The sequence below is a fragment of the Alosa sapidissima genome, chromosome 9 (genome assembly GCF_018492685.1).
Source record: "Alosa sapidissima isolate fAloSap1 chromosome 9, fAloSap1.pri, whole genome shotgun sequence".
Classification (NCBI taxonomy): Eukaryota; Metazoa; Chordata; class Actinopteri; order Clupeiformes; family Clupeidae; genus Alosa; species Alosa sapidissima.
In genome coordinates, this window is record NC_055965.1 from 36,932,638 (window position 1) to 36,951,539 (window position 18,902).

At 44.5% G+C, this 18,902-nt stretch overlaps 2 protein-coding genes across 2 annotated transcripts in view; one reads left to right on the plus strand and one right to left on the minus strand.

The window, feature by feature from the left end:
• abcg2b (ATP-binding cassette, sub-family G (WHITE), member 2b) overlaps window positions 1-17,911 on the minus strand; it is a 30,157-nt gene extending 12,246 nt beyond the window's left edge. Inside the window, exons 1-6 of the mRNA XM_042104253.1 lie at window positions 17,699-17,911; window positions 15,474-15,533; window positions 14,324-14,441; window positions 8,927-9,082; window positions 7,645-7,802; window positions 6,247-6,398 (exon numbers count right to left, since the gene is read on the minus strand). Of these exons, the coding sequence (XP_041960187.1) occupies window positions 6,247-6,398; window positions 7,645-7,802; window positions 8,927-9,082; window positions 14,324-14,441; window positions 15,474-15,533; window positions 17,699-17,838 (784 nt within the window). The 5' untranslated portion in view covers window positions 17,839-17,911. The remainder of the gene's footprint in view (window positions 1-6,246; window positions 6,399-7,644; window positions 7,803-8,926; window positions 9,083-14,323; window positions 14,442-15,473; window positions 15,534-17,698) is intronic.
• The window catches only part of LOC121718522, an 823,508-nt gene that overhangs the window by 368,990 nt on the left and 435,616 nt on the right, over window positions 1-18,902 (plus strand). The window lies entirely within an intron of this gene.

Genomic DNA, 18,902 nt, shown 5'->3' on the forward strand with positions numbered 1-18,902 from the left:
GCCTCACAAAAGTTACCAGAAGGATTTTTGATTTTCGAAAGCGTTTGCCCGTCACAGCCAAACGAAATCGGCGGCGAAGCTCCGAAACAGGAAGTCGTCCATATCTCAGGAACACCGTCACATATCGATACCAAATTTTGTATATGAACTGGGGACTCCAATGTGAGGGTGCATAAGCTAAAAAAAAAAAGAAATATTCCAAAAGTTTCCATCATTTTGCAAACCACCCACAGGTATTTGGTAACTCTCACCATTCACCCTTGCACCATTCACCTTCTATCACAATGCCTTCCAAATATGCTCAATGCCTCTGGGCAGCCACAATGTCTCCGGGCAACCTTGCCCACTCATGAAATCCTTGCTCTGCCATGGGATAGTATGGACTTACGAACTGAAATAGCAAGGAGAACAGTAGCTATATATAGCTTACATAATAGAGTTGTTTTCACATTGACGGTATTCAAATTAAAATTTTCATTATTGTTAAATATCATGATGGGAGAGTATTATTAAAAAACATTAAACCTATACTGAACTCTTACATCTCAGATAAGTGGCAATCTGGGATTAATGTACCAACAATAAGCAAGGAATGTGAATTTTGGCACATTTTCATGATCCACTGGGTCGTTATGGGCCACACAAAATACGGTGTTGCTAAAATTACTCCTATTGTGGCTATAGAGACATGCGTTCATGAGTATCCAGCTACATTCAATGAGTTAAGTAAAATACATTCACACACACAAAAAAAAACATCACTAATGTTGTGGACATTCCTTTAATCTGAGATACATCAATAGGCTCTCAAAACAATCCCAAACAGACATAAGGTCTTTATAGAGCAAATCCATATAGATTATTTGTCAAATAAACCAGTAAAACTGAATTAGGGGATGGATATATAACATTCACACTCATAGCTCATATTTTTAAAATAAATCAGTGAAAAAGTATCCAGCATTTTAATGCCTTAGTCATATTTCATAATTTCAATGATAGCCCGGTTTGAGAGGTGCAAGACGCGTGACATTATTTATTTTTGCAGCCAATCACTGCTATTGTTTTATTTTATTGATCTGATTTTAGTCATAGAAGCTAAATTCGAAGGCAGGCCACAGGTAAAATCCAACGAACCGCATTCACCCCGCAAGGCAATAGTTGAATAGAGCTTTTGAGGTATTGCCACTGCTCCAACACTGAAAGGCACTGTTAGAATGCTTGGATCAAGCCAGGTTCAGCATAGCGTATGTCACTGTCTGCTCACGTTGGTGACCGGACCAGGGCAAGCACACTTTCGCAGTTCCCGCCGGAAATGCAGTCTAGTTAATATTTACTATGCATCTCCATACACTGTATAAAGGGCAGGGCTTGAAAACGAAATTTTTCAAACGTTCCGTTCCGAACGGTTCAGGTAGGCCTATGTTTAACGTTTTCGTTCTTGCATGCGTTCCGCAACCAACATATTGGTCCTGAACCGGTTCGGAACGCAAAATATCGTTCGTTCTTAAAGTTCCGGCAGTGTTTGGCGGGCCTATCAAGTCTAAGAAGACTATGCCCAAAAATAATAAATCACAGGCGGCATAGTTCGAATTACAGGAATATCAGTTTTGGGGGGGGTCAGATAATTTTTCTGATATTGTGAAAAAATATCATTACAGTTACAATACAAGTCAACTCCTATTTTCACTGTAGGAACATTTTAATGTAAAGCGATTTCAGAAACCCCTATTGTGGACCGTACCATTTTTAACCACCGTGGCGCTAGAAGCAACTGAGCAAGTGTCAACATTGAATGACAAAACGCTAGGTAAATTCCTCCAGTAGGCAAAATTCGGTTTGCTGCTGACGTGCATGGGTAAATGTAAGTTGCTAACTGACGTCTAGCTTGTTGAAAATGTGTTATTTTACAACCTTCATTTATAAACGTGTTTGTTCTTTCATAGCTCATGTCACCTCTTCATACATAGAATTACTGGCTACTTACCTGCTACTTACTTACCCACTGAGGCTAGTAAAGTGGACCTTGTTTAGTTACCAAGGTTAGTTAGCAAGGTAATTCTCTATTTAAATAAACCTTTAGCCTACATTGTGGTGAGATAAAATCAATTGTCATTTCCAAGAAGATGAACTCCATAGCCTAGGTGTCCATTCTTATTATATCTTGAATAAATTATTGTGCCCTTTTGAAATTAGTTTGGCACAGATCCTGTGTTTTTATATTACCGGTAGTGTTGTCACGATACCAAAATTATGACTTCGATACGATACCTGCCATAAATATCACGATGCTCGATACTGAAACGATACTACGGCGAAATCCTAAGATACCTGGAAAAGAAAGGACTCATACCTCCTCCAAGTGTACTTCTTGAATTTCCCCTGGGGATCAATAAAGTATCTATCTATCTATCTATCTATCTATCTATCTATTGAGTCATTTGTGTTGAATTCGGTGCACTTTTGTAGTGTGCAGGTCAATTCTGGGTTCTAAACTTCCTACATAATTATTATTTTTATAGTCAGTAAAATAGTAGGCCTACTTTGTATGATTAAGTCCTTTATTTTTTGTTATAGTTCATTTACATTGTGTTGTGTTTTGCCAATAAAGTAGCTTTAAATAGCCAAACTAGGCTAGATCAAGGTCAGTGTTGAAATTACTGCATGCAAATCACTGAATGCTATGCAGAGGGGCCTAATCTTTAGGCCATCTGATGTACAGTATAGGCTTCCCTAGGCCTTCCCGTGTTCATGGGATTTCTTTGACAGTTGCAAAGGGAAAAATGTGAGGATAGTCTTCTTTGCGCCCAGTGTACAAGTACAACGTTCCAAGCACTCAGGTCTTCGTCAGATAGGCCTACACCATTACCTGTTGCAATATGTCTGTGTGCATTCCTACATTAGCCTACGTTTATTTCTTTGATAACATGATTTGCTACACCGTAACAATAAGCCGCTATTATTATTAGGACTCAACACGCTTTGGTGGTATTATATGCTGTGGGCTTTAATTAGCGCATTTCGGGTAGCCTATCCTACATCTGGGCAATACTTATTGAACAAATTGCAGTCTACATGACATCTGCAGTCTACTATGACAAATATTACCAGTAGTACTGACCGAACATGAAATAGATTGTTTACAAGTTATGGTAATGTTATTCTGGTGTGAACATTGCGCTTTCATCACGTTAGCACCCTATGATTACAGCTCGTTATGTCTCGTCAAAATTCATTGATGAAGGAAGGTTCGCTTTATCCCAGAGAACCTTACTCGTTTCACTTAGGCTAGACTAAAACAGAAGAGAAGAACTTGGCACTAACCATGTAGTCGTGTTTTCTATAGCATATTCGTTAACCTGCCGTTCTTTGAACAAAAATGTTGGGATATGTCTGCGAGGTGTTTAGCCAAGTTCCATGCGTAGCCTACTGCTTTTAAATGACTTTGAAACATATTTCACAAACGGGCCTCTGTGTACCTGATGGCTTGCCTTCACTATTCGCGATGTATCCGAAATAGTTGCAGATTTCACTTCACCTTTTGTTTTATCCACAAGGCCGAGGACGGTCGGCAAAGAACTACTGTATGTTGACGTTGGCTGCGCACTCACTCACTCACTCAGAGCTGCCTGCTTGACACGCCCACTTGCCTAGATGCATGCAAGGAGCAATGAGAGCAGCAGTTCACGCAGACACAGAACGTTAATTTTAATAAAGTATCGATTCTAAAAACGTTGGAAATCGTATCGTTTTTTGCGTGAAGGCATCGTGATACCTTTTTAGTATCGATACACCGTGCAACACTAATTACCGGTATGCACAAGAGGGTCTGATGTAGCTAAGCCTACATAATATCAGTGAAACCTGTGGAAACATAAAAAGACCCAAGTAGCCTAGGCTAAATATCTGCTAGTATTTGAATTTGTTTTTAATTGGTTGGTATTGTTTTTACATTATATTATTTCATATTTCTAGTTTAATAAATGTAGTTTCATCTGAGAACCCTGATACTATCTTAATGAAACTATTTTATTTTATTCAAAGAGACGCTATGAGGAAAAGGCACGCAGACATCAGGGACTTTTTTGGTGCTAAAAGAGTCAGCAGGAAATATTAACACTAAGATCTACAAACAATTACATTAAATCATATGTGTTAAGGAAAGGGGTATCCAGCAGACAGGAGAGGCACAGGATAAAAGCCGTGAGCAGGCCGCAGGGAGACGACACAATGAGGGCAGAGGGCAGAGTTGATCAAAACAGTTCTCTTTGGATATACAGTATAAGAACGATGAGATATTCTATAGCCTACTGATTATCAGTTTGTTGCATGTTTAGACCGTGTGTTGCACAACACATTGCACTTGGCGATCACGGTGCGGATTGATATGGTAATGGACCATGATGGTCAGAAGAAGTGAAGGAGCAGTACCCCCTAATTATGGTGGGGTAATTCGCACTCTGACAGGCGGCATCCAAAAACATTCAGATGGGCTATCCATCCCATAGCCTACAGACTTGGCCTAACCTATGCCTATAAATAATTTCTTATCAAAAATATTTCTGGATACGTGCTAAACTCCTTACCTGGTTGTAGCCTAAGTTTTATCCATATGGAGATCTTCAAAGGCTTGCGCTATAATTCCAACCCTGTTTATAAACTAACCTGTCTGTTGCTGACAAGGCCTATCTCAAATTTTCCGTTTAACTCTTCTACATAGAATAGGCTATAATTGCACAAACAGACTTTAAAACGACAAGGCGTGGACAGGCAAAATAGGCTATTACGCATAGGCTACAAACAATTTCCAAATCAGTTTCAGTAGCCTACGCTACGAGCTGGCCTAAGATCCGAAGTGGCAAACGGATAGGTTACATTACAATAGCAAGACAAAACATACACATTTGGACCAAAGGTCTATTTATTCGTTTTTTTTTTTCAAACTGCAGAAATCAAATTATTAGGCTGTTCACCTACAGTAGTTGGCTACATAGCGGCTTGTTAGCTCACATTAACAGTGTAGATGCGGGCTTGTTTTTCGCACAACCGCAAATAGTCTCCCTGACATAGGATATGCTTTTGTGAAATTGTATAAAATATATAGAGAACAAAAAAAAACTTTATTAACCGGTTTTGTGGATTTCAGAATAACGTTTCTATTCCGGAACAGTTGAAGACCATTTTGTTTTCGTTTCCGTTTCCGCTCCTCGTAAAATTCCGTAAAATTCTGTTCGTTTTTCGTTTTTCGTTCCTTGAACCGGTTCGGAGCCCTGATAAACGGGCTTATGCATTGCCAATGCCACTATAAACGTGTGGTTGACTTGTTACATTGAACAAATCTACAAATCTTGATTAGTGGGTTAGCGAGGTATGTTGCGCTCAAATCCAGGGTATGCTGTGACACGAAAGTGGATCTGTCATTTATCTTACAGGTGGAGCTCCGCCTCTACAAACATTTTGGGTCTTGAATGCGCTTTAATAGTGTTGTGCGTGCAAATATGCCACTATGGACGTGCATACAATACAACATCTGATGACAATCGTTTTTTTTTTTATGTTATAGGCTAGACACTAAAAATGACCGCAGTGTAGATTACACTATCGCTCATATATGCGGAAGTAATTGTTTTTTAATATGGGCGGTCTTGTGCGTCTCCCCGTTTCACGATTGGCCAACGTCATCCCAACACCGAGAACACGCTCAGATCTGAGCTGAAATCCTAGTTTGACAAATATATCACATAACTGCTATCGTAGTATCACTTAACGTATATCCCTGAGTCAAGGCTTTGTGAAGCCTTGATATGTCTAGATAGCCTAGGTATGTCTAACGTGCTTCGTAGTATACCCCAAGGGTGTAGCGTTATCAGATGTGCACTCAGGCTGCTTGCTGCTACATATTCTGCAGATTACGACATCATTAGGCTAATTGTTATTTCTCCGTTTTCTGATGGAAATCCAAAAACGTTCCGCACATCGCTGATATGGTCAGGAGTGATCTCCGTGGGTGCATCGCTTCTGCCATATTTAGATTGTGCATTAGACGTGACAAAAGCATTTTGTTTTCACATATTCGCTAAAGTTAGCCAACACATAAAAAAAAACACCCCAAAACATCACATTCGAATATTAATTTCCAAATTCGATTAGTATTGATTTTTTAAATATTCGATTTATATTCGACTTTAGAAATTCGTTCCAACAGCCCTAGTGTGTGTGTGTGTGTGTGTGTGTGTGTGTGTGTACCCAAGCTCTTGAAGTAGTCCATGGTTTTGCTTGTGGGCCCGACGTATACCACCTCTCCCTTATGCAGGAGAGTGAGGTGATCAAACAGCCTGAAGATAGAGTACCGTGGCTGGTGTATGGAGAAGATGATGGTCTTACCGCACCGAGATAACCTACACACACACACACACACACACAGAGAGAGAGAGAGAGGGGGGGGGGCAGTGTGTTTGAGTGTGTAGAGTACACCACCACACTACATACCACCACACCATTGTATTTGCCATATGAATTAGCCAGGCAGGTTCTATTTACCATATGAATTAGCCAGGCAGGTTCTATTTACCATATGGATTAGCAAGTTATATTTACAATGTGAATTAGCCAGACAGGTTCTACATATGAATTAGCCAAGGGGAACGTACCTATGTTCCCCGGGTCCTATGTTCCCCGCTATGTATGGGACCGGGGAACTTAGGACCCTTTTTTAAAACCATAACCCTAATCCTAACCCTGAGCGGGGAACATAGGACCGGGGGAACATAGGGATGAGCCAACCGCATTCTTTTTACCATATGAATTAGCATGTTCTCTTTGCCATATGCATTAGCCAGGCAGGTTCTTTTTACCATATGAATTAGCAAGTTCTATTTACTATATTAATTAGCAGGTTCTATTTACCATATGAATTAACAGGTTCTATTTACCATATGAATTAGCCAGGGAGGTTCTTTTTACCATATGAATTAGCCAAAGATGTTCTTTTTACCATATTAATTAGCATGTTCAATTAACCATATGAATTAGTAGGTTATATTTACCATATGAATTAGCATGTTCTGTTTACCATATGAATTAGCCAGACAAGTTCTATTTACCATATGAATTAGCAGCTTCTATTTACCATATTAATTATCAGGTTTTATTTACCATATGAATTAGCCAAGCAGATTCTATTAGCAGGTTCTAATTAGCAGGTTCTATTTGCCATATAAATTAGCCAGGCAAGTTCTATTTACCATATGAATTAGCAAGTTCTATTTACCATATTAATTAGCAGGTTCTAATTACCTTAAGAATGCAGTGTGCGTGTACCTGTGCAGCAGGGCCATGATGCTATTGGCCGTGTTGGAATCGAGCCCTGTGGTTGGCTATGGTCGTGTAGTGTGCGTGTACCTGTGCAGCAGGGCCATGATGCTATTGGCCGTGTTAGAATCGAGCCCTGTGATTGGCTGTGGTCGTGTAGTGGGTGTGTACCTGTGCAGCAGGGCCATGATGCTATTGGCCAGGTTAGAATCGAGCCCTGTGATTGGCTGTGGTCGTGTAGTGGGCGTGTACCTGTGCAGCAGGGCCATGATGCTATTGGCCGTGTTAGAATCGAGCCCTGTGATTGGCTGTGGTCGTGTAGTGGGCATGTACCTGTGCAGCAGGGCCATGATGCTATTGGCTGTGTTGGAATCGAGCCCTGTGGTTGGCTCATCCAGGAAGAGGAGGGAGGGGGAAGTGATCAGCTCCATGCCAATACTACAGCGCTTCCTTTCACCACCAGACACCCCCCGCAAGAACTCCGTACCTATCTAACACACACACACACACACACACACACACACACACACACACACACACACATCACCACCAGACACACCCCGCAAGAACTCCGTACCTATCTAACACACACACACACACACACACACACACACACACACATCACCACCAGACACACCCCGCAAGAACTCCGTACCTATCTAACACACACACACACACACACATACACACACACACACACATCACCACCGGACACACCCCGCAAGAACTCCGTACCTATCTAACACACACACACACACACACACACACACACACACATCACCACCAGACACACCCCGCAAGAACTCCGTACCTATCTAACACACACACACACACATCACCACCAGACACACCCCGCAAGAACTCCGTACCTATCTAACACACACACACACACATCACCACCAGACACACCCCGCAAGAACTCCGTACCTATCTAACACACACACACACACACACACACACACACACACACACACATCACCACCGGACACACCCCGCAAGAACTCTGTACCTATCTAACACACACACACACACACACACACACACACACACACACATCACCACCGGACACACCCCGCAAGAACTCTGTACCTATCTAACACACACACACACACACACACACACACACACACACATCACCACCGGACACACCCCGCAAGAACTCCGTACCTATCTAACACACACACACACATACCACATCACATCACATCACATCACATCACATCACACATCACCACCGGACACACACCACCGAAACTCCGTACCTATCTAACACACACACACACACACACACACACACATCACCACCAGACACACCCCGCAAGAACTCCGTACCTATCTAACACACACACACACACACACACACACACATCACCACCAGACACACCCCACAAGAACTCCGTACCTATCTAACACACACACACACACACACACACACACATCACCACCGGACACACACCACCGAAACTCCGTACCTATCTAACACACACACACACACACACACACACACACACACATCACCACCGGACACACACCACCGAAACTCCGTACCTATCTAACACACACACACACTCTCTCTCACACACACTCTCTCACACACACACACACACACACACACCTTAGTGTCGGCGCAGTCTTGCAGTCCCAGCTCCTGGATGATGCTCTCCACTCTCTCTTTCTTAACACTAGCGGAATGCAGTTGCCGTGGTAACCTTAGATTGGCGGAGAAGAGAAGACTCTCTCTGACTGAAAGTGTTCCCATCAGTATGTCATCCTGACACACACACACACACACACACACACACACACACACACACACACACACACACACAGAAAGATGACACTCATGGTCGTAGTGTTGGTTAGGGTGTTGGTGTTGGTCGTGGTGGTGGTGTTGTGTGTCTTCTAAACTAAATTAGTTGGTATTGGAACTGTTGTACAAAGCAAGATGACACTCATGGTCGTGGTGTTAGGAAATTAGAATTAAAATTTTGTTTTAGTGAGTGGTTGTTTGGACCATTATGCACTGGCCAGTTGTCCCCGCCCCCCTAGTCTCATCTAAAAGTCAAATAAATTAAATAAAACAGAATAAAATAAAAGTTAAAAGGAAATAAAAGAGAGGAACTATAAAAAAAGACACAGAGTGGTTTAAAACTTTAATTTAATTTTTCATTCAGACCTTGTGGGTGTAATGTTTGAAGTTTTAAAATCCACAATCTCTCTGCTCTTTTCCTCTGTAAAATTGTCCAGCCTGGGTTCCCTTCAAGGCCACAGACCCTCAATTGTGTGATGTTGTGCGTCTGGAAATGTGTGACAAGATAGGTGTTGAGTGTATTTTTCTGTATGTTGTGCAGATGTTGTTTGAGGCGTATGCGAAGTGTATGTCCAGTTTCCCCGATGTATAACATGTGACAGTGAGTGCAGGTGATCGCATATACTAAGTTGGGAGTGTCTAAGTTTAGTGGATTAGTGGGTGCAGAACAGTGACTATGGATATTAGTGATGAATAGGTGAGGGGTGAAGTGTAAGTTTTCTTTAGGGGGTGGTGGTTGTAAGTGACGGGTGAAGGTGGTGCGTATGAGGAGATCTTTGAGGTTTTTATTGCGTCTATATGCGGAGATGAGTGTGTGGTGTTGGAAGGTGGGGTGTGTTGTTTGGAAATCAGTATAGTGTTGTTTCAGTGTGTGGTGAAGGTGTTGTATGCCGTGTGAGTAGGTGCCAATAAGGGGCAGGAGATGGGGTGGGTCAGGGTTGGGGTTAGGAAGAGGGTTGGGGTTAGGGTTAGGAAAAGGGTTGGGGTTAGGGTTAGGCAAGGGGTTGGGGTTGGGGTTAGGCAAAGGGTTGGGGTTGGGGTTAAGGTTAGGAAAAGGGTTGGGGTTAAGGTTAGGAAAAGGGTTTGGGTTAAGGTTAGGAAAGGGGTAGGGGTTAGAGTCAGGGTTAAGGTTAGGAAAAGGGTTGGGATTAGGATCTGGGTTGGGGTCCGGGTTGGGGTTAAGAGTAAGGTCTGGTGTGGGAGTGGGTGATGGGCAAGTGTTTGGGGTGTATGAGTGAGTGGGAGCAAGGCCGGCCAAGGTCAAGTGCTTGATGTGGCGGAGGAAGCGTTTAGAATAGTGCCTCTTACGGAGGGCTTGAAAGAGTTGTTTTATGGCAAAGTGAAGGTCTGTGGGAAAGGAGCAGATGCGATGAAAGCGGATTATTTGTGATTTAACTATGGATCTAAACGTGTGTTTGGGGTGATTGCTGTGCTTGTGCAAAAGTGAGTGAGTGTCCGTGGGTTTAAAATAAACTTTGGAGCTAAAAGTTTTGTGTGTAGGTGAAATAGGGGTGAAAAAGATGGTAGTGTCTAGAAAATTAATTTGGTGAGGGTCAATAGTGGCCTTAAGTGAGATGGATGGGTGATGTGAGTTTAAAGTGTCTAAAAAAGTGTTGAAATCCTGTAGGGGGTGTGGCCAAGCTCCAATGATGTCATCTAGATAACGAAAATAAAAAGTGGGTTGAAGGGGGCACTTGGCCAGGGCGGCCTGCTCCCACTCACTCATGTAAATGTTGGCGTAGGAAGGTGCAAAGCGTTGACCCATGGCAGTCCCGTGTACTTGTAGGTAAAGTTTCTTGTCAAAATTAAAATCATTGTGAGTGAGACAGATTTCTAACAGTTGCAGGAGGATGGTGTCCGGTCTGTGAGAGTCTGGGTATTTTTGAAAAGTGTTTTGAACTGCTTGTAATCCGGCGGGGGTGTTGATATTGGTGTAAAGGCTATCTACGTCTAAAGTGAAGAGGTGAGTATGGTGTGGGACTGCCATGGGTCGAAGCCTAGTGAGGAAGTGGTATGTATCCTTGAGGTAGGAAGGGTGTCTGTTGGAAAGGGGGTTAAGATAGGAGTCAATATAGATGGAAATGTTGTATGTGGTGCTGTTGCAATCTGACACGATGGGACGACCAGGAGGAACCTGAGAGGGAACTGTCCAGGTGTGTGGGGGTTTGTGAATTTTAGGGAGGAGATAAAATTGTCGTGGTCGGGGGTGGTCCGGTCCTTGTAAAAATATACTTTGTTTATGGTTAATGAAGTGTTGTTGATAAAGTGAGGTGACTAACCGGCGGATTTCAGACTGTGCTGCGGGTTGGGTGGACTGTGCTATGGGTGTATAAAACTGGGTGTTGTTGAGCTGTCTGTGTGCTTCAGTGAGGTAGTGATGGGTGTCCATGATAACAATTTTGGAACCCTTGTCCGCCGGTTTGATGACTATATTTTTATTGTTTGTGAGTTGTGAAATGGCCTGTTTTTCCACTAGTGTGAGGTTGCTGGTGGTGGGGGGAGGGAGGTGTCTGAGAAAGGAATTGAGTGCCCGCCTGTCCCTGTGAATGTGCTTAACTAATTTCTTATCTAATTGTGAAGTGTGGGGTTCCCAAGTGGAGGGGAGAGTGAAGGGGGTGGGAGTGTAGGAGTCGTCAGAGGAAAAGTGATGGAGTATTTTAAGGCGGCGGTGATAAAGGTATAGGTCCCTCTGGAGTTCCTCCCGGTCCATGCGAGTGGTGTGTGGAATGAATGTAAGCCCCCTCTCCAACAGAGAGCGTTGTGGGGAAGTGGGTTGGAAAAGGGTGGAGAGGTTCATGATTAAATCATGAGGGAGGGCGGGAGTGGGTGGAGGGGGTGAGTGTGCAGGAGGGGGGGTGGGAGTTGGGGGGGCCAGGGTTATGGGTGGAGTTATTGAAAATGTAAAAATTGGCACCAATGTGTGAAGATTGTATGAGCTGTATGGGGTGTCCAGTGTATGTTATCTTGGGTGGTGTGGAAGATGTCTGGGGGGATAGTGGGGATGTGGGGGAAGTGGGAAGTTATAAAGTGGTTAATGTGAGTGAGATTAGCCTGCTGTTGGGTAGTGAGGCGGGGTGAAAAATTAATGAGGGGAATGTGTATGATTGCATTGGGGAAAACTGTAGAAGCATGTTTGTAGAGGATGAGGAACTGTCTGATGCTGGTGTTTTTGGGGTCATGGTCCTTGTTGTTGAGGCCCACTGACAAGACCACCGACTTCACTTGGGGAAGGGGGGTGGTTTTCTGTAAGAGTTTGGCAAAGTGGTAGATGGTGGCTCCAGGGTAACTGTCAATTTGTATATCGGGATGGGTGAAGGGGGGAATCCTATTGAGATTGGAATCTCCTATGAAAGCTAGTGGTTTGTGTATTGAAATGGACCATTCTTCCAGTTTGTTTCTGAGGGCCCGGTGGTAAGTGGGGTGGAAGAGGTGTGTAGTGGGTGGTGTGGGTTGTAAGAGGAGGTTGGCGATGGTGTGTGGTGGGGTGTGGGGTGTGGAAGGGATAGGAGGGTTGGGTGTCTCCGGCGGTCCCACAGCTTTTGATGGAGAGGGCTCAGCTGCGGTTGTGACAAATCGTTTGACTTGATGAGTCCGCCCTTTCGTCATCGCCCTCTCCAGCTGCGGAGGCGCCGGAGTCTCCCTCTCCTCCTCTGGTGGGTGCTGTGGGGACAAGGAAACTATATTATCGAGGGTGTGTACTACTAAGTGGTTGGGGGGTTGTGTACGTGTTGACCTGGGTGAGTGTGTGGTGGTGGGGTTAGTGTTTGTTAGAGGTTGGCTGTGTATTGTGTGGTGAAACTGTGTGGTGACTCTCAATGTGGGGCGCTGGGGTAGTGGCTTTGCTGTATGTGCTTGTGATATTATGTAGGGGGAAAGGTGTGTGGTTGTGTTAGCAGGAGTGCGTGGAGGTGTGAAGTGTGGTGTAGTGAGTGTGTCAGCTGTCGGTGTTGTATGTGTGTGAGTCTGTAAGTTGGTGGATCCTGGTGGTGTGTGGTGATTGTGTATGGTTGGAAGGGTGGAAGTGGGAGGGGGAGTGGAAGTGGGGTTGGGGAGTGTTTGAGCTAACGTGTCTGTGGTTGTGTGTGATGGTGAAGTTGTGGATGAAAGTGGTGGAAATTCTGAAAGGCATGTTAAAGTGGATGGGGGGGTATGGGGAGGAGGGGGTGTAGGCAAAGGGGCGGGAGTAGGGGGGTTGAGGGCCAGGTGAACTGTGGGAAGAGTGGAGTCGGTGAATCTTTTCTGGTACCTCTTCCTGGCCCAGCCACACGCTATTTGAAAAGCTGTGTTGTTAAAAGGTGCTGAAGATGTAGTAAAATTTAAAATTTGTGAGGTGTAGTGGTTGTGTAAAATTTGCATGTTCTGTTCCATCCACTGTGTTGTGTTGTTTCTGAGTAGTTCTAGTGTCTGGGGTGTGGGGGCGGCTGGTTTGATGAATTCTGTGAGTTTGGTGACCTGTCTGTACATGCCTGTGGGGAAAGTGTGTGTGTCCAGAGCTGTGTGTGTGATCTGTTTGTGATGTGTGACTTGGATTAGTTTAAAGTAATGTTTGGCTTGTTGGCGTGTGAGGGGATCTGGTTCATGTCTGAGAGTGTTTGTGTACATGTCTGGTGGTGGAGTGGGGTGTGTGTGTGTGTGTGAAGAGGGGGGTCTAGTGGAGGTTAAAGTGGATGCATATGTGTGTGTGGGCCTAGGGGGTCTATGTGTGTGAATGTATCTGGTGTTGGGTGGGGGCATAGGTAGGAGAGGACGTGTTATGTGAAGGTAGGAGTGGGTAGGGTACTGTAAAGGAAAGCCTCTCTGTGTGGGGTTGGTTATTGCATTTCTGTAAGTGTGAGGGGGGGTGGGTAGGAGTGCAGTAGGTCTAGGATGGGGTTGGGGTCTAAGGGGGGGATGTCTATGAGTGGGTCTAGCTAAGTGTTTGGGAAGGGGAACTGTGGCAGACATGGTATGTTATGGGTGGATGGAGACAAAACATGCAGTAAAAAACAAAGAAATAATTAAAACACCATGGTCGTGGTGTTAGGGTCAGGGTTAGGGTTAGGGTCAGGGTTTACACACTCATGCCACAACCTTTACACACTCATGCCATCGTGATAACCTTTGCGCACACATGCCATATTGCTTAACCATCACAGCTACATCACAATGACAACATCACCCACGGCAACCACAACACATTCACCATGGCGACCTCACCCTTACCTGCACCACGTAGGCGGAGCTTAGCCGGAGTTCAGAGGTCACCTGCTGTCCGTCAACAAGGACCTGGCCACCACGCAGGCCTCGGGGATCCTTCCTCCCTGCAATGACGTCCAGCAGCCTACACACACGCACGCACGCACGCACGCACACACGCACGCACACACACACACACACACACGCACGCACGCACGCACACACACAGCGCACGCACGCACGCACGCACGCACGCACAGTACATGTGTGAGAGAGAGTGTGTGTGTTTCTTACATGTATGTATGCTTCTTACATGTGTGTGCATGTGTGTGTGAGGAGAGTGTGTTCCTTATTATATGTGTGTGTCCGATTCTGAGAGACACAGTATGGTTCTTACAATGTGTGTGTGTGTGTGTGTGTGTGTGTGTGTGTGTGCGTGTTTGTTGTTATATGGTCTTTTGGGCCCCCACCATCGACTACAAGACTGGAAGGCGCTAGGGTTAGGGTTTAGGGTTTAGGGTGTGTGTGTATCTTTCTCCCTCTCTCTCTCTCTGTGTGTGTGTGTGTGTCTTTCTCCCTCTCTCTCTCTGTGTGTGTGTGTGTGTATCTTTCTCCCTCTCTCTCTCTCTGTGTGTGTGTGTGTGTATCTCCATCTCTCTCTGTGTGTGTGTGTGTGTGTATCTTTCTCCCCCTCTCTCTCTGTGTGTGTGTGTCTTTCTCCCTCTCTCTCTCTGTGTGTGTGTGTGTGTGTGTGTGTGTGTGTGGGTGTATGTGTGTGTGTGTGTGTGTGTGTGTGGGTGTGGGTGTATGTGTGTGTATGTGTGTGTGTGTGTGTGGGTGTATGTGTGTGTATGTGTGTATGTGTGTGTGGGTGTATGTGTGTGTGTGTGTGTGGGTGTGTGTGTGGGTGTATGTGTGTGTGTGTGTGTGTGTAAGTATGTGTGTGTATGTGTGTGTGTGTGTGTGGGTGTATGTGTGTGTGTGTGTGTGTGTGTGTGTGTGTGTGTGTGTGTGTGTCTGTGTGTGTCTGTGTATGTGTGTGTGTGTGTGTGTGGGTGTATGTGTGTGTGTGTGTGTGTGTGTGTGGGTGTGTGTGTGTGTAGTGTGTGTGTGTGTGTGGGTGGGTGTGTGTGTGGGTGTGTGTGTGTGTGTGTGTGTGTGTGTGTGTGCTTCTTACGAAGTTTTCCCACTTCCTGTTGGCCCCATGATGGCATTCATGCCTGTTTTCATGATCCCACTGTAAGAGCCAAAACACACACACACACACACACACACACACACACACAATAAATGTAAGAGCCAATAACAGAATTCACATCATATGACTGAAAGAGCCAATCACAGACATGTACCCACATCTCATAATAAAAAGAGCCAATCAAAGTTATCAAAGTAATCACACACTCTCTCTCCCACACACACACACACACACACACACAGACAGACACACACACTCACATATTCATAAATGCCCACACACAGAGACATATATACTTACAAATACAAACACAAACACAAAAACACAATCCTTTATCAACTGCCGTATATATAGTTGTGCTGTTTCAATGTGAACAGATATCTCCCAATCACTCAAAAGATCTGATCTGATAACACACACACACACACACACACACACACACACACACACACACACACGTAACCTGCGTTGTGTTGAACCTGCGCGATTCAGCCCTGCACACGCCCGGACTCGAACCCGCGAACAGCAGCATCTCGGATCGGGAGGCGAGCGTGCTAACAATTGAGCCAATAGCCCAGGCTACTGGCTTGCATGCCAACAGCACTCTTGAGGCGTCGGGGAGTGAGGTTTACCAACGTTCCACAAGCACAGCTAAGCTAGCTGGCATCCGTTACACACACACAGACACAAACACACAAACACCCACACACAAACACACACAAACACAAACACCCCCCCCCCCCCCACACACACACACACAGACAGGGGCGTGCAGAGACCTTTGAAGGGGCAGGGGCTCAAATTTAAAAAAAGGGCACATGGAACAAAATTTTCAGAAAACGTGTTAACTTTATTTAAAACTTGTCTCCAGTGGGCATCTTTGCACTGCAGAATATAATATTGTGTTTTATAGAACATAATGCATACGAAAGCTAAAAGATACACACAATTTGAATGGTGTAAACTGGAACTTAAGTTTTACAATCATCTGAACCTGAGCTGGACATTTTTTTTTTTTTTTGCATTTAAATTCTAGCATTATGCTATTTCAATGATGATGGTGGGACAGGCTATTATATGGTTTAGCAATTTGCAAAGTAGTCTAATGTACTGATAAACATTTTATACATTTTCATATTTATTCATTATGTATCAAGAAGAATGGGTGTAAATAGCAGACAGAGCTGTAACACATTTTTCTCATTTCTCTCCTTGGTTCTAAAAATTCAATAGGAGTGCATGTACTGTAGGCCTACTGTAGCCAGGGCACAGACAGATAGGTCTTTTCAGTTTTCATTAGGCTATTGTCTACACAGAGATCATAGGCTACATCTTATTGATTAAATTCAAAGCTAATTTTAATAGCCTAGAAATCTAGACGCACCCTAGCGGCAGCAAATATGTTATTGCCTAGTCTGGCTTGTCAGGCTATAATTTTAATGTTTATCACAGTGAACTACCACCAATAGCAAGCTGGTGTCTTGCAGATTCACGTGCTGTGCGTGTGGTCACTGAGTGAAATGACGCGTAATGTAGCCTACTGTAAACAGAGAACGACGTGTGGAGTTGGGTTAGTTAAACAACTACAGTAGCCTATGTCGTCGGCTTATGACGATTTAGAAAAGGTTTGCCTACTCTGTTTTATGAACTAGGTCTACTAACCTAAGCTACTATAACATAGTAACCTAAACAGAATATGTTATGAACGTTCAGCCTTAGATTTTCGAAGCTGCCAGGTTATTGAAATGGACGGACCATGACATGATTAAAACAGGTTTGATAGCCTACTTCATTAAACATGAAACAACTTTAAACATTTTATTCTCTATCTCTAAGCTGAGTACTATTGCATGTTCAGATAGGCTAACTGCCAAGTGACCTTACCGTGCTCCCAAACATCTCCTGCAGCACTGTGTCTACGTGCACCTTCTGAGAGTTCACTGAATGTATGACGTCACGGATTGGTGGCCGCAAGGCATTTCAATTAACACAGAAAATTGTTATTTTTGTACATTTCTAATTTCACAAACTATTAATGAGACATTTTAGCGAATATTCACGCTGGAAGTATTACAAATTTTAAAAAGTAAAAAAGGGGTCTTGTCAAAAGGGCACTTGGACATCAAAGGGGCAAAAGGGCAGATGCTAGAGCCCCTGTAGCCCCCCTTCTTTGCACGTGCCTGCACACAGACACACACACACACCTGACATTCTTGAGGATGTCCTTGTCCACTCGTGAGCGCGTGCAGAGGTTGGTCCGCTCCCCGATGACATAGTGAATGTTCTGGAAGGTTAAGGTGGGCCCATCGCCTGATGCACACACATCAGGCACAACCATCTCCATTGCTGTCTCACACACACACACACGCACATACACACGCACAGAGTGAGAAAGAGAGAGATGAGAGTGTGTGAGTGTGTTATGTGTTTCATGGACTCTTCAGCATACACCCATTTATGGTCCTACAGCCAATCAAGAGTGAGTGTGTGTGTATGTGTGTCCGTATATGTGTGCATACACCCATTTATGGTCCTACAGCCAATCAAGAGTGAGGAAGAGAAGTACAAATGAAGACAAAGTCCTCTGTGTGTGTGTGTGTGTGTGTGTGTGTGTGTGTGTGTGTGTGTGTGTGAGAGAGTGAGTGTGTGTGTGTGTGTGTGTGTACATGCAGGTGTGTGTGTGTGTGTGTGAGTGTGTGTGTGTGTGTGTGTGTGAGAGTGAGTGTGTGTGTGTGTGTGTGTGTGTGTGAGAGAGTGAGTGTGTGTGTGTGTGTGTGTGTGAGTGAGTGTGTGTGTGTGTGTGAGAGTGAGTGTGTGTGTGTGAGAGAGTGAGTGTGTGTGTGTGTGTGTGTGTGTGAGTGTGTGTGTGTGTGTGAGAGTGAGTGTGTGTGTGTGTGTGTGTGTGTGTGTGTGTGTGTGTGTGTGTGTGAGAGTGAGTGTGTGTGTGTGTGTGTGTGTGTGTGTGTGTGTGTGTGTGTGTGTGAGTGAGTGTGTGTGTGTGTGTGTGTGTGAGAGTGAGTGTGTGTGTGTGTGTGTGTGTGTGTGTGTGTGTGTGTGTGTGAGTGAGTGTGTGTGAGTGTGTGTGTGTGTACATGCAGGTGCGTGTGTGTGTGTGTGCACGTGTATTTATATATGAAAATGCACACAGACACACACACACACACAAAAACATAAACACACGCAGGCACACACACACACACACATGCACGTATACACACACACACATGCATGCGCATACATACGCAGAAGTGCACATGAAAATGACAAAGTGAATCTTGAATCTTGCCATAGAAAAAGGCTGACGCAGGCAAACCTGGCTGCCCAGTGAGGAAAGGTTGTGCCCACACTGGCCCAGAGAGGAAAGGTTGTGCCCACACTGGCCCAGTGAGGAAAGGTTGTGCCCACACT